Source organism: Squalius cephalus, assembly GCF_949319135.1.
Source record: "Squalius cephalus genome assembly, chromosome: 16".
Classification (NCBI taxonomy): Eukaryota; Metazoa; Chordata; class Actinopteri; order Cypriniformes; family Leuciscidae; genus Squalius; species Squalius cephalus.
Window position 1 is genome coordinate 31668384 of NC_137137.1, and position 16946 is coordinate 31685329.

Consider the following 16946-nt stretch of genomic DNA (forward strand, 5'->3'; position numbering starts at 1 on the left):
GACATACAGAGACATTCAGAGACATACAGAGACATTCAGAGACATACAGAGACATTCAGAGACATACAGAGACATACAGAGACATTCAGAGACATTCAGAGACATTCAGAGACATTCAGAGACATACAGAGACATTCAGAGACATTCAGAGACATACAGAGACATACAGAGACATACAGAGACATTCAGAGACATTACAGAGACATACAGAGACATACAGAGACATTCAGAGACATACAGAGACATTACAGAGACATTCAGAGACATACAGAGACATACAGAGACATTCAGAGACATACAGAGACATACAGAGACATTCAGAGACATTCAGAGACATACAGAGACATTCAGAGACATACAGAGACATTCAGAGACATTCAGAGACATACAGAGACATACAGAGACATACAGAGACATACAGAGACATTCAGAGACATACAGAGACATTCAGAGACATTCAGAGACATACAGAGACATTCAGAGACATTCAGAGACATACAGAGACATTCAGAGACATTCAGAGACATACAGAGACATACAGAGACATACAGAGACATTCAGAGACATACAGAGACATTCAGAGACATTCAGAGACATACAGAGACATTCAGAGACATACAGAGACATTCAGAGACATTCAGAGACATACAGAGACATTACAGAGACATACAGAGACATTCAGAGACATACAGAGACATTCAGAGACATACAGAGACATACAGAGACATACAGAGCCATTCAGAGCCATTCAGAGCCATTCAGAGCCATTCAGAGATATTCAGAGACATTCAGAGACATTCAGAGACATACAGAGACATACAGAGACATACAGAGACATACAGAGACATTCAGAGACATTCAGAGACATACAGAGACATTCAGAGACATTCAGAGACATTCAGAGACATACAGAGACATACAGAGACATTCAGAGACATTCAGAGACATACAGAGACATACAGAGACATTCAGAGACATTACAGAGACATACAGAGACATTCAGAGACATTCAGAGACATACAGAGACATTCAGAGACATTCAGAGACATACAGAGACATACAGAGACATTCAGAGACATACAGAGACATACAGAGACATTCAGAGACATACAGAGACATTCAGAGACATTCAGAGACATACAGAGACATTCAGAGACATACAGAGACATTCAGAGACATTCAGAGACATACAGAGACATTACAGAGACATTACAGAGACATTCAGAGACATACAGAGACATACAGAGACATACAGAGACATACAGAGACATACAGAGACATTCAGAGCCATTCAGAGACATACAGAGACATTCAGAGACATACAGAGACATACAGAGACATTCAGAGACATACAGAGACATACAGAGACATTCAGAGACATTCAGAGACATTCAGAGACATACAGAGACATACAGAGACATTCAGAGACATTCAGAGACATTCAGAGACATACAGACACATGCTGCTGTAAGCTTGTGAAGGACATTCACACAGAACACAACAATTTCTGATGTCTCTTTGCTTTTGTATTGCTTCAGCCTCCTAAACCTGAAGATCTGGCTGTTGTGTGTTTCACCAGTGGGACCACAGGTACCGACCAACACACACCCTACTCGGATTCATTTTATGGGCCGTTCTGTGATCTGTTGTAATATATAACCAAATTTCACATGTTTCACCTGTGACATTGAAACCCTTTAATACCATAATGACCATGATTAGAGCTGCATGATTAATTGTTAAAAGATTGCAATCTCGATTCGAACCCCTGTGCGATCTCATTCCTAATTGACAACGATTTGCTTTTCATCTATTAAACATTTGACAAAACCACTCCGGAACATTCATATCTGCGTTCACGCTGCCGCTGATCCAGAGAGAGCAGTTGTCATGTATACGTATGAAACCGCTTCACAAAGGCTTTTCAACCACACAGTTTCGTTATTTCTGTGTTACAAATATTTATATTATCACAGAAGTACTGCGATAAAAGTTTGTAGTTCAGATAAAAACACTGATGTTTACAGAAGCAATCAAAATGGAGCAAATCACCTTTTGAAAGTAACTTCAAATAAAGATTGCATCGATTACATTACACCAGTAGGTGGCGACAAGTGTCTTTAAAATGTGTCATTGAATCATTCATTCAAGAGATTCGTTCAAAAACGCTGATTCATCCAGTAATGAAACAAGTGAAGTCTTATGAGTGAGTCATTGAATCATTCAGATTAATTTAACATTTTAAATTTAAACATTTTTTGTCAGAACCTCTAGTAAATTAGATGTTATTTTGTTTAGTTGTCTGTTCAGAATCTGTTCAAAATCTCTATTTGAAAATAAAAATGAAAATCATGATACTCAATTTAATCATGCAGCTCTAGCCATGATGTCTATGTATATCAGGTTTAGAAGTGTTTCTGTTTTTGGATGTAGGAAAGCCTAAAGGAGCCATGATAACTCACGGCAACATCGCCTCCAACACCTCCTCTGTCATCAAGATCCTCGAGGTCAGTTCAGAGAGATCTGAGCTTCCCGTGTCTGCTTTCTTTGCTTTCTTATCCTTCAACTCTGGACATTTCCCCTCCTTAACATCCTCTCTCTGTAGCTTTCATCTTATCTTCTGTCCTGTTCTTCTTCCTTCTGTGTTTTCTGTTCCTTTAATAGAGACCTTGAGTTTCCCATGAGACCTCTCTCTCTTTCAAGTCCTGTTTATAAAGCTCTTTGTTCCTCTAATGGTGAAATGGACTTCATATTGTTCTCTCATTATTGAAATTCTTCTGATACTCTGCATGGGAAAGCGCCAGTGAAAGTGCAGAATTGATAGCCAGTTAAATCTCATCAGCTTGTTTAATCACCACATTTATTTTCCATTTTACCTTATTCATTTCATTTTATGCGCACACACACACCAGGGCTTCTTTGTGATTCGTCAAGAGGACGTGTCCATCTCGTATCTGCCACTCGCCCACATGTTTGAACGAATGATCCAGGTAAACTCCTCACTAATTTAATGCCACTGTTTCTAAATGGAGCAAAATAATCATAATAATAATCATAATAATAAAAGAGGAATCACGTAGAACATGACTTTTGAGATTTTCTGGTTTTGATTGGATTAAATATACAAGGATAATATAGAATTGTTTTATATTATTATTATTGTCATCTGAAAAGGTTTTCCTTGGTTTAATCTGAAAAGTCATGGGGGAAATAGATTTCGATGAAACGTGACTTTTGTCTTTAGAATAAAATGCTTTGATGGTGTATAATAAGGTTATGGACATTAATTAAGTGTACATAAGGTCATTGACGTTTTAGAGTGTTTATTAGTTCTAAATATAGTGTAAATTCAAATTTATTAAGCAACATTAATGTAGTATGAATTAATATGAATAGTATATATACACTACTAGTTATATTGAGACTTCTTTCAAAAATATTAAACAACTATATTTAATGCAAAATACAGTAAAAACTGTAAATTTTATAACAATTTAAAATAACTGTTTTCTATTGTAATATTTTAAATTGTAATTTATTCCTGTGATCAAAGCTGAATTTTCAGCATCATTACTCCAGTCTTCAGTGTCACATGATCCTTCAGAAATCAGTATAATATGATGATCTGCTGCTCAGTTATCAATTATTATTGACGATCAATTATTAATTACAGTTCTTAATATTATCAATGCTGAAACAGTTTTTCTGCTTAATAAATTAGTGGAAAATCAGGATTATTTGATGATCAGAAAATTCAAAAGAAAAGCATTTGTTTTAAATAGAAATCTATTTTAACAGTATAAATATTTACTGTCACTTTTGATCAATTTAGAGCATCCCTGCTGAATCGCAAGTATTCAATTTCTATCTTTTCATTTGTTTAAATCTTACGTTTTGGATGGTGGTGTATGACGGTTTCCATCACAATATGAAGGAGCACAACAGTTTTCAACATTGATAATAATCAGAAATGTTTCATATTAGAATGATTTCTGAAGGATCATGTGACACTGAAGACTGGATTAATGATGCTGAAAATTCAGTTTTGCATCATTTATTTAAAATTGTAATAATGTTTTACTATATTACTGTTTTTACTGTATCTGTGGTCAAATAAATGCAGCCTCGGTGAGCAAGTGACTACTTTCAAAAACATTTAAAAGAAAAATCTGAATTATTCCAAACTTTTGATCAGTAGTGTATAAATGAACATTAACCCAGATTTATAGATGCTCTTTGTTTTATTTTATAAAACATATTGTATACATTTATGTTAATGAATGGAACTTTATTATTAAATCTTACCTATGATTTCATATTGACTTGAATTTAATACAAAAAAAAATTCTCTGTTCGTCAGGTGTCAATGTTTTGTCACGGAGCACGGGTTGGTTTTTACCAGGGTGACATCGCTCTGCTGATGGATGACATAAAGACCCTGAAGCCCACCTTCTTCCCCGTGGTCCCTCGATTACTCAACCGCATCTATGATAAAGTGTGTTCTGCACAGCAGTGTGGAGTTCTTGGACACAAATGGAGAATAATCACTCACTTTAAACTGATGAATGTCGTGTGTGTGTGTAGATTCTGGGCTCAGTCACGTCTCCGTTGAGGAGAGTGATTCTTCACTACGCCGTGAGGAGGAAACAGGCAGAACTGAGTAGTGGAGTCGTGAGGAACAACAGCCTGTGGGACCGACTGATCTTCAATAAGATTCAGGTACGCTCCACAATAACCCAACGCTCCAGCTATGGAAAGATTTGATGAAAAGAGATTGGAGCGCCCCTTTGTGGATATATAATGTGTTTATATGTGTGACCTCTCTCTCTCTCTCTTCTCGTAGGCCAGTCTGGGTGGAAACCTGCGGTTCATCCTCACTGCATCTGCACCGATCTCTCCAACCGTCCTCTCCTTCCTCAGGGCCACCCTCGGCTGTCTGGTGAGAGTCCTCACTTAAAATACAGTACAATTTAAAGTATGTTCATCTATAGATTAAAAAACTTATACACACACAAATGTGTTTTCATGAAGGTTAAGCAAAGCTTCCCTTCCTCTTTGACAATAACAACAGTGCATTCAGTGTTGGGGGAAACGCATTGAGGCAAATTGCGTAATCAGATTATTTTTTTCCAAGTAACTATAAATGCTTTACAATGTACAACAAAAGAGTTCCTTTTTCAAATACGTAACGCAAGTTACTGTGTACTTTTCCCATGTGTTGACTGACAGTTGTCCTGTCCTCATGTTGAGAGAAACCGTCAGTAAGTGCAGAGGCGTTGTGTGAACATGATGCTTATTGTAGATCTAGACTAAATTAGAGCAGGCATTTACTCATCTCACTTGCACAAAACTGATGAAGTATTCCTTCAAATAAATTAAAAAGTGAAATGCAAACTCAGTGTGAAGGTGCAGTGTGTCATTTTTAGCGGCATCTAGTGGTGAGGTTGCGAATTTCAATCAGCATCAGAAGTTACAGCAGTAGAAGCAATGAGGTTTATTTTACTCGTTCATAATAAAAACATAACGGTTCATTATGTAAGATCTTTATACACCACTGAAACGCCTAAATATTACACAATTCACCTTTAATCTCACTTTATTAACCAGTCTTTTGCTGCTGACCTTCGATGATCCAATTCAACCATACCAAAAAGCAAAAATAATTTTGATAAACATCAAATTTGTTTCTTTTTTTTTTTATTGTTGAAGAATGTTGAACTTTCTTCTCCTGCATCCTATTCTTCTGCAATCCAGAAAGGCAGCACATCTAAATGGTTTGTTTGAGTTGCACGGGCGTGAATTTGCATTTCCTTCAGCCTGAGGCTTATCTAACTTTTTTGCTTGTTTGTTAAAAAAAACAAAAACACAAGCAAGCCCATCCCAGGTAAGAAAAAGCTACACAAAAGTAGCGAATCATATTACTTTACATAAAATGTAAATAATTAATGCAATTAGTTACTTTTTTAGAGAGTAACCCAATATTGTAACACATTAGTTTTAAAAGTAATGTTCCCCAACACTGGTTATTGTTAACTAAAAATATTTAAAAACATTTCTGGTCATTTAAATACATCGCAAATGAACGAAAATATTAATATTAGATTAAAAATGTAAACTAAAATTATAATTGTTGCCTTGGCTAATGACTAAAATAAAGTTGAATATTAAAATAACTGAAACTGAAATAATATAAAGCTAAATAGAAACATTGTTAACACTTTACAAAAAGGTCCCATTAGTTAATGCATTCATTTACATTAACAATGAGCAATATATTTGTTGCAATACATTTTTGTTAAGGTTAGTTCATAAAATACAACTGTTTATTGTTAGTTCATGTTACCTCAGGTTCAACTTTTAATTTGAATAATTTATTAGTAAATGCTGAAATTAATATAAACAAAGAAATAGATGTATTTTTCATTGTTAATGTTAGAAAATGTAGTTAACTAATGGAACCTTATTGGAAAGTGTTACTGAAATAAATAAATGAAAAACTAATAAAAATGACAAAAGCACATAACAAAATGCCTAAACCTTATCTAAAATTAAAATGAAAACTGAAAATATAAAGATAAAATGAATAAATAATAATAGATACTTTAATAGTGTATATGAATAATACTAAAATAAACGTGTTTTGATTATGTGTACAGGGGATATTTTCACCAGTATTGTTCATGATATTGACAGGGTTTGTTTAATATAATTCCAGATTTTTGAGGGTTATGGGCAGACGGAGTGCACAGCCGGATGCACCTTCTCCATGCCGGGCGACTGGAGTGCAGGTTTGTGCTGGAATTCCTTAATGACACATGCAGCAGAGTGAGGTCACGTGATGTTGCATACTGTGCTCTGTTTCACACACACTACCCTTCAAATATTATTACAATTTAATATAACTGTTTTCCATTCAGTGATTTTCTTAGCGGAAGTCACTGAGGTAGTTTAAAAGGTCTGAGGTGGCAAGGTGAGATTTGCCCTGAGATACTTACGGCCCTGGATGTGGTCGGGATGTCCTGGTTGACGCACCTGTTCCACATCACATGGGAATCAGGGACAGCACCTGGCCGTTGGCTGACGGGTGTGGTGGTTCCCATTTTGTTGGATCATGTTTCTCAGCCTACCTGGGAAAGCCTAGGCCAGAGTGCTGGAAAGGAGAATCCGCTAAGGATGCTCCGATCAGGAATTTTGGGGCCAGTCACCGATTACCAACTGGAAGCAGTAATGGCTGATACGAGCACTGATACTCATCAAGTCAAGTCAAGTCAAGTATATTTATATAGCGCTTTTCACAATACAGATTGTATCAAAGCAGCTTCAAAGTATTAAATCAAAATAACACAACAAGGTTTGTTTCTAGTGAAATTTATTGATTGATAAAATTAAATTAAATATTCACAAAATATCCCCAACTGAGCAAGCCAAAGGCAACAGTGGCAAGGAACCGAAAAACTCCATCAGGTGACCTAATGGAGAAAAAACAAAACCTTGGGAGAACCCAGGCTCAGTCGGGGGCCAGTTCTCCTCTGGCGTTTATGAACTAGAGGCCGGATTTAACTGTAAGATTAAAAATATTATATGAATGCCTGGCTGAAGAGATGCGTCTTTAATCTAGTTTTAAACTGGGAGAGCGAGTCTGAGCAACGAACAGTATCAGGAAGGCTATTCCAGAGTTTTGGAGCTAAATGTGAAAATGCTCTCCCTCCTTTGGTGGATCTGGATATCCTAGGTATGACCAAAAGCCTCGAATTTAGTGATCTCATCACCGAAATAAATAATACTATTCTTAACAACAATGTATTTTAAGTATAAAAAAATGAAGAGATGAGAAAGTATCATGAACTCTTTATTTGTTGACAAGCAACATGTGCAACATATTCTTTTCCCTGTCTTAGAGGTGATTAGGAACAACTAGAGCCTAACAAATACAGCATTCCTATGAAACAAAACAGTCTTTATCAACAGAAAGTAATCAAATGTAAAACATCACTGCATAGTCTTCTCTGTATAAATTATAGTCAAGTCAAGTCACATTTATTTATATAGCGCTTTTTACAATACAGATTGTTTCAAAGCAGCTTTACAGAGGTAACAGAAAATAATGAAACCAAGTTTGTTTCCAGAAGAAAATAGCGTCACAGTCCAGCTTAAGTAAGTTCAGTGATGTTTCATAAATACAGATTAATCCTAGTAAATCTACTAAAGAGCAATGAATGATTTTCTCTTTGTCTTATCTTGTTTGATTAACATTAATGGCATAGACGGCAGCAGGTTTATTAGGCTGCTGTCACTTTAAGACCGAATGCACAGATCCAATATACTGTTACAAGTGTGTTTTCTTTCTCAACTGTTTGTGTTCACTCAAGACATAACTGCCTGTGTTTGAGCGAATACTCACCAAGCTGGTCATTTTGACATATTTCTGTGTCTTTAACCGTTTAGAAGCTCAAAGTTCACTCTGCTTGTCCGTGTTCTCTTTCGTGGCTTAATGCAGGTTTAATAACTCTTTTTATTATGGAGAACATCCTGCAGTTAAGCAAACAGCAGACTGTTTTTTACGACAATCCCTGATCTAGCTGATTTGGACGTCAAGTTTGGCTTTTAAGTAGGCTCTATGCAGACATTGCAAATGTATTGTCCTCTTCAGACACCTGATAGAGCTGGAAGACTGGTGAATGTAATGAAGCAAGTCTAGTGTCACGAGTTTTGATTCTGATCGGCTTTTATAGACCCCTTTTAGCTGGAGGCAAAACAAACGGAAAACTGGAGGCGGCCAATACAAACCAGCACAGATTCGGCTACATAATAAGGAGCTTAAATTATTATTTTTATTATTAAATGTCATCTTGTTGTGTTGTTGGGTGCAAGAATCGATGAAAAATGAGTATGCTGTATCTGGAATTTTTATTTCTAGAAAATATCCACATCTTTAAAATTGCACCGTAGTGTCACTCTTTACATTATCGTCTTCTTGGCGCTGGCTAGGCAGAACTGCGGATCGTACACACAAGTCTTTACATGACCATTCAGCACATAGTTATAGGCATCTAAATATATATGCCCTCAGTTTCTCTTTACCCTCGGTTTCTCTATCAGGTAGGTGTAGAAGTCAGGCCACTCAACCGGAGGTAGCGTTAACGTTAATCCTGTCAGATCGTCCATTAAGTGATCGTGTACGGGTCAGACAATCTGGTTCTGTCCGTTAAAATGAACTTTTGCAAATAACAATCGCGGTCCTGGACAGTGAGTGACTTTGCACATTAAGATAAAATTGGATTTTCTCCAGTCATTGTTAAAAAACAAGCTAACAAACTGGCAAACTAGCGTTAGTGAAGCGGCCAGAGGGATCTTTCTGCCTCCAGCGAAGCCCCGCCCACACAAATACGTCACCATGTTTACCACCTGTAAAAGGGTCTATAGAGACCACTGATCAAACTATATAGAGCTATCATCGGCCGATAAATATCGGCGCCTGATCAATCAGAGCGCCCTCAGAATCCACCCAACTGTCAAACTAGAGGAGGAGGAACAGTGAGATTTCCGACCCAGGCTTGGAACAGTGGACCAGGTTTTTACCCTGGCAAGGACCCTGGAGGAGACATGGGAGTTTCCCTATCCAGTCTACATGTGTTTTGTGGACTTGGAGAAGGCTTACGACCGTGTTCCCTGATATGTCTTGTGGGGGGCATTACAGGAGAATGGGGTACCAGGGACACTCATGTGTGCCATTCGGTCAAGTCACATTTATTTATATATATATAGCGCTTTTTACAATACAGATTGTTTCAAAGCAGCTTTACAGAGATAACAGGAAAATAATGCAACAAAGTTTGTTTCCAGAAGAAAATAGCATCACCGTCCAGCTTAAGTAAGTGGTGTCAATGCAGGTAGATCAGCATTATTGTTGAATATTAAATAAAATGTTAAATTTAATGTCCCCAACTAAGCAAGCCAAGCCAATGGCAACAAAGGTGGAAAAAGGCGACAGTGGCAAGGAACCAAAACTCCATCAGTGACACAATGGAGAAAAAAAACCTTGTGAGAACCCAGGCTCAGTCGGGGGGGCAGTTCTCCTCTGGCCAATGAATGAACAGTGTATGATTATGATTCAGGCAGCATTATAGGTCAGAAGTCAGATTGGTTTGGAACAATCAGAATATTATCCAGTTCTATCTGGTTGAAGATCGGAGTCACGCCGGTATGGAGACGGGTTTGTTGAGGATCAGTGCCGGTGGCTGTCGTGTCGATGAGGCCTTCATTCAGTCCCTGTACAGGCGGTGCGAGAGCCGTGTCCTTATTCGTGGTAGTAAGTCAAGCTTGTTCCCAGTGAGCATTGAACTCCGCCCGCTATATCTGGTCTCTGATTCTGTTTGTGGTTTGCGACAGAGAGTGAAGCGGTGGGGATGAGAGTCATCACCTCCAAATCTGAGGCCATGGTTCTCAGCTGGAAAAGGTGGATTGCTCACTCTGGGAAGGGGCGAGTTGCTTCACCAAGTGGAGGAGTTCAAGTACCTCGAGGTCTCGAACGAGGGCAGGTCGGAGCGGGTGGTTGATAACAACAGACTTGTACAATGAGCATATTACTGCTGCAGCCCTTTGGAGAAGTCATTGTGCAAGGTCATTGTACAAGTCTGTTGTTGTGAAGCAGGAACTTAGCATGAAGGTGATGCTTCAATTTACCAGTTAATCTATGTTCCATGGACTATGACTATGGTAATGAACTCTGGGTAGTGACCGAAAGAACGATATTGCGGGTACGAGTGCCTAGGCTAACCATGAGAGACGGGGGTGCGATGCCCTGACATCCGGGAAGGACTTGGAGTAGAGACGCTTGCATCAAAAGGAGTCGGATGAGGTGATTCGGGCATCTTTTTCAGGATGCTTCCCGGTCAACTCCTGGTGGAGATGTTCTGAGCTTGTCCATCTGGGAAGAGTCCTCAGGCAGAAATAGGACACGCTGGAGGGATTTTATCCCCCGGCTGGCCTGGGAGAAAGTAGCTGGGGAAAAGGACGTGTGTGTGATCCTACTGCTGCCACCCGGAGAAGCGGAGGAGAATGGATGGATGGATGGATGTTCTCTAATTTCATATATTTTATCATTTATTCCTGTCCTGGCAAAGCTGAATTTTTAGCATCATTACTCCAGTCTTCAGTGTCACATGATTCCAAAGTTCAAAAGAACAGCATTTATTTGAAATCGAAATCTTTTGTAACATTAAAGATGCCTTTAGTTTTTTCACATGATCAGTTTGATCCAAACCTTTGAACTGTATTGTATTGCTTTGTTTTTTAACTGCGAGTATCCAGTGTATTTGGCCTGGCCTTACAGCAGTGTGGTGTGTTTCAGGTCACGTCGGCGCTCCTTTACCCTGCGCTATGGTGAAGCTGACCGACATCCCCGACATGAACTACTATGCCAAGAACGGAGAAGGAGAGGTCAGTATCTTTGATCACGGTGAGAAATTAACCACCGACCAATGTGGATACTCTTTCTGCAGTTGTGGGTAATTTGGCAAGTGACTTGTAACACAGGCCTTTGACAATGCTGTTGCTTAGTAACAACAACACTGTGTGAGGTCTTCTGGGAACACTTTTGACTCAAATGTTAATTGAAACAAATGTATTATCTGTTGAATACTGTGTTATACATGCACGTGTCAGATCTGTATCCGGGGGCCCAGTGTCTTCCGAGGGTATCTGAAGGATGAAGAGCGGACAGGAGAGACTCTGGACGCTGACGGCTGGCTTCACACCGGAGACGTGGGACAGTGGCTGCCGGTGAGACGTCTTCCTCCAGAAGGATTGCACACTTTAGATTGGATTTATTGCTATTTCAGATTACTTTACAGCCCATCCAGGATTTAGCAATTAATGCGATCACAGAATTTAGTGCAAAATCAAGCAATCTCCCCATTATCGGCCATTATTATTCAACCAATATAACAAAACGTGTCTATTAAACAAATTGCCTACCCTACCTTTCAACTACTATATGTAATACTGTATATACTGTATATTGGGGCAAATATTTGCTAGTCCCCATAATACCTTGTTTCACCAGTAGATTTAAATAATGACATTATTTTAGTGGATATGGACACTGAAATATTGCTAGTGAGTGCAATCACTGAGGATAATACACTGATTAAACAACAATAGACAATGATATAATTGTTACATTTGTAAAAACATGACTTAATATTTTAAAATGTCATCGTGACAGTGTGCAAGCTATTGTGTCTAAATCAATTCTGTAATTTCAGTAGAGTTCTGGTGTCACCGTTGCTTTGGGCATGGGGAACCATAACCACTATTTTAGTAATTAATTATGCACAAACGTATTTAGAGATAATTGTACCCTTACTATCACTAACACTAATTATATAAGTAAATCATGATTATTGTGGCTTTTCAGTACAAAACTAAAAAAATACCACAAATATATGCAGCAAATTCAGTCATTTTAGGCTGTAAAAAAAGAAAAAGAAAAAAAGTCCCTCCAGTCATTAAGTCTATATTAAGTATATATTTTCCTTGTAAGAGTTATGAATTGTTTCTAGTTTCTGAATGAAATCCTGTGTGAACATTGGATCTTTCAGAATGGCACTTTGCGCATTGTGGACAGGAAGAAGAACATCTTTAAGCTGTCCCAGGGCGAGTACATCGCTCCCGAGAAGATCGAGAACGTCTACACTCGCTGTGTTCCTGTTCTGCAGGTCTTCGTGCACGGAGATAGTCTACAAGTAAGCATACAGGCATTTAAGTACAACAGTGTTTTAGTGCAGAGAAACTGACAGCGTCCTCGTCCTTCTCTGTTTTCAGTCTTATCTTTTAGGAGTTGTAGTTCCAGACCCGGAGGTGTTTGTCGACTGGGCCAAAGAAAGAGGGATAGTCGGATCATACGAAGAGCTTTGTCAAAATCCTGTGAGCTTTAATGCCATATACAGTACACATGCAAATTTAACTCATTTCTGGGGACCAATTTGTCGCCCAACTATACTAACTCTTTCCCCGGCACTGATGGAAATTTCCGGTAATCCACGGTTTCACTGTTATACGGTAGGGGGCGCTATTACACTTCTGAAAGAGAACTGAATCTCTGGATCAAAACACAGGCGAAGAATAATCTGAAATAAGCAATTAAAGCATCGAACATTAAACAGCATATAAATCAAAACTCCTGATGTTACTGAATGAAATGTCGACCCAGGACGAGCTTTAGGACTGTGAAGCTTTAGGGGTGTTGATGAACTCGATCTACTCCATCTGTGTTTTGATCATTGATCTAAATCCCATCTGGATGTAGTCTGTGACAAAAACACATTTTTCTCAGCTTTTTGTTTAAAATGTTGCTTTTTTATTAAACTAACCCACATTTAAGTGTTGATAAAAAAGTTTGTATGAATCTAGAATAAAATGTTTTTGTTTTTTAAAGCAGAGGCTCTGTTCTATCTTGTAAAATATTGTATATTCAAATATTCATACAACAACATATTCTGGTGAACATGATTTTTGTGAAAATGATCAAAAAAATGCTGTCGGGGAGAGAGTTAAACATACCATAACACCTAACACTTGTGCGCACACTGCAGTTTCTCCACTTAACATGAGATTTCAATAGTTTTAAACTGATAAACATGCTCATGCGGTCAGTGAAATGTGCTCTCTTCATCCCGTTTGAATGGTAGGATGTGAAGAAAGCCGTGCTGGAGGACATGACGGCAGTGGGGAAGGAGGCTGGACTCAAGTCGTTTGAGCAGGTAACCCATTCTGGGTTATTTATAGAAATCGAAGAACCAACTGGTGTGAGGTCATTTTCAACAAAATCAGGCCAAAAAAGAGTTCGAAACAACTTGCCAAAGTGAACTTTCTAGAAAAGTTCACTCCGGCTGGTAAACGCCGTCAAACTATCGCTAGTCGGTGTTGATGATGTAATAGGTAGGTGTGGCTCTGTTCAGTCCTTCAGACGCGAGTAAAAACACGAGCACACTGGAGAGCTGCTTTATAGTCAAGTCAAGTCAAGTATATTTGTATAGCGCTTTTCACAATACAGATTGTATCAAAGCAGCTTCACAGTATTAAATCAAAATAACACAACAAGGTTTGGTTCTAGTGGAAAAAAACGTCCACGTTGGGTAAGGCTGATCAATAGTATTAATAGATTGATTAAATTCAATTAAATATCCCCAACTGAGCAAGCCAAAGGCAACAGTGGCAAGGAACCAAAAAACTCCATCAAGTGACCTAATGGTGACCTAAACTCCATCAGGTGACCTTATAGTTGGAAATGAAGAGACACTGATGTGATTTTTATTGTATTTAATACTGTAAAGCTGCTGCTTCATAGCAATCTAGTGTTTTTTTATAAATAAATGTTATAACTTGATTGGAGTGCCGAATTGCAGAGCTTGTGCAAACACATCCACATTAACACCGCTGTGATTTTTGTTAATAATTTTGCTTAACACGTGTCAGATGATGTCAATAGAAATATGATTCATCCTTCAGTTTGGAAACACATTTACAAAGGACTGACAGCAAAAACGTGCAGCTCGTGTTTTGGTTACAGCACTTACAAAAAATATTAAAATACTTGTTACTGCCGTTGTAAAGATGTCAAGGTCGGACTGAATTTCAGTTATGCACTGCCAGTGATTTCTGTTGGTGGAGGGCTCTGACAATCACTGCTGGATCTCAGTCATTTGTGGAAGAAATGAAAATCAAATGAAACAATTTTTGAATGATTCAATTCAAGAATGATTTAAATAAGACAAAACAAGCATTAAAATAACTAAGAATCAATATATTTCTTATTTTAATTCATTTTTTGTCCCTTTAAATAAACCCTTGGGAAACCTGGATATGTGATGTAGACTAGTTTTGAAAGTGTGATTTCTAGACCTGCAAAAGTCATGTAGATTAAGAAAATGCTAAAAATCTTTTTCTAATTTATATAAATGTTTGTTATGCCAAGCTCTAAAATATTTTATTGGGTAGAAATTGAGTAAAAAAGAAAATTCTGTCATCAGATATTCACCCTCATTGTTCCAAACACACAAGACTTTCATTCATCTTCAGAACACAAATGAAGATTTCCATCCAAAATCTCACCAAAACTTGAATGCTTCAAAACGTTCATAAGAATCCATTTGAATAGGCTTTATGCCCAGCTCCACTACTTCCTGAACTTCAGCCAGCTCCTTTGTTTCCTGTCTGCAATTATTGGACAAACTGATTAATCCAGGTGTGCCTGACCTCAGTAACAATAATCAGACACACCTGGATTAATCAGTTTGTCCAATAATGGCAGACAGGAAACAAAGGAGCTGGCTGAAGTTCAGGAAGTAGTGGAGCTGGGCATAAGGCCTATTGAGCAGTTTAACCCAAGTTTTCTGAAGAGACACAATCACTTTATATGCTGAACAGATTTAATTTAGATTTAACCTTTCAATATACAAAAGTGACGTCAATCATTATTACACATTTGGGTCTAATGGATTATCTTACTGTAAAACTGTCCTGATATTGTAATGACAATGACAAAAGAATAATAAAAAAAGCATATTTCATTACCTTTTGGAAATTAGAAGGGTTCAATTTGAGCAGATGTTTTTTTTACCATCATCATCGTCATAACTCATTTCCCAGTTCGTTCAGCATCTGGCTCATATTCGTCATCTCAAACATATTCTCAAAACTAGTTTTCAAGATCTGTGAAATCAGTATTTTGATCGCTGACAGCTTCTTCACCAGATCCACCATCAAGTGACAGTGAGACTTATATATGATTGTGTTCAGCAGTAAATCACTGAACCATTTCAGGTTTTGCTGATGATGTTTGTGGTAATTATGAGTGATATTGTGTATCAGACAGAATAAAGGTGAACTGCACTTATTGAGTCATCAGAGATTCAACTGTTGCACAGAATACTTCAGGTCACTAGAGACCCTATACTCTTTTTAGAAAACAGACATAAAATCACTGATCAGCGCACAAACATAGGCAAGTTGAGCTTCCGCTTACCACATTTGATGCTGTAAGAACAAAAATAGGTTTGTTCTTGTGTATTAAGCAAGTAGAGTTTAGTAGAATTTTCATTTTTGGTTGAACTTTCCCTTTAATCCTTATCCAGTAATTAAACTGAATACGGATTAAAACGATTAAGGAATAGTCTCAGGGACAGTAGGGCCCGGTTTCACAGACAGGGTTTAGATTAAGCCAGGATTAGGCCTTAGTTCAATTAGGGCATTTAAGTAGCTTTTATAAACTTGCCTTTGAAAAAAACATTACTGGTGTGCATCTTGAGACAAAGCAATGGCATTGACATATTTTAAGATATATCAGTGCGAGTTGCTTTCGGTTGAAACTACTCAAACATGCATTTTAGTCTGAGACTAGGCTTAAACCTTGTCTGTGAAACCGGGGGTAGAGGACCTTGACGTCCAGAAGGTTTGAGAACCGCCGTTTTATCAGCAAAATCAGTAAAACACTCCAGCTTTTTCTATACAGCTGTTCATGAACATGAGGAGAGATTGTGTTTGAGCTGTTTTCCCTCTCTTTCTCTTTCTCAGGTGAAGGACTTATATTTGCACCCTGAAATGTTTAGCGTGTCGAACGGCCTCCTGACGCCGACCCTGAAGAGCAAGCGTGTGGATCTACGACGACTCTTCAGTGAGCAGATCGCACAGATGTACAGTAAATCCTCCATATAGAGCACTCATGCTAATACAGTCCGGCACACACTCTCAGCGTCGCACTTATCAAGCCGTTCCCGCTAAAACATTTCAACTAACCTGCTAAATAAGTGTGATGCTACTGACAGGAAACCGTTCTCAATAATTTATGATAAAGACTTCACATTTTTCTCATTTAGTAATCTAGATTGAGTTTTAGTCTGTCCTTTTAGACAGCCTGTAAACTGAGACACTTCATCCTAATACAT

General features: G+C 38.0%; 1 protein-coding gene across 1 annotated transcript in view; it reads left to right on the forward strand.

The window, feature by feature from the left end:
- acsl2 (acyl-CoA synthetase long chain family member 2) overlaps positions 1-16731 on the forward strand; it is a 33065-nt gene extending 16334 nt beyond the window's left edge. Inside the window, exons 9-21 of the mRNA XM_079896199.1 lie at positions 1539-1590; positions 2434-2507; positions 2913-2990; positions 4361-4495; positions 4585-4719; positions 4844-4939; positions 6716-6788; positions 11351-11439; positions 11665-11781; positions 12603-12746; positions 12826-12927; positions 13692-13763; positions 16576-16731. Coding sequence (XP_079752325.1) covers positions 1539-1590; positions 2434-2507; positions 2913-2990; positions 4361-4495; positions 4585-4719; positions 4844-4939; positions 6716-6788; positions 11351-11439; positions 11665-11781; positions 12603-12746; positions 12826-12927; positions 13692-13763; positions 16576-16716 — 1308 coding nt within the window. The 3' untranslated portion in view covers positions 16717-16731. The remainder of the gene's footprint in view (positions 1-1538; positions 1591-2433; positions 2508-2912; positions 2991-4360; positions 4496-4584; positions 4720-4843; positions 4940-6715; positions 6789-11350; positions 11440-11664; positions 11782-12602; positions 12747-12825; positions 12928-13691; positions 13764-16575) is intronic.
- The last annotated feature ends 215 nt before the right edge of the window (positions 16732-16946 follow it).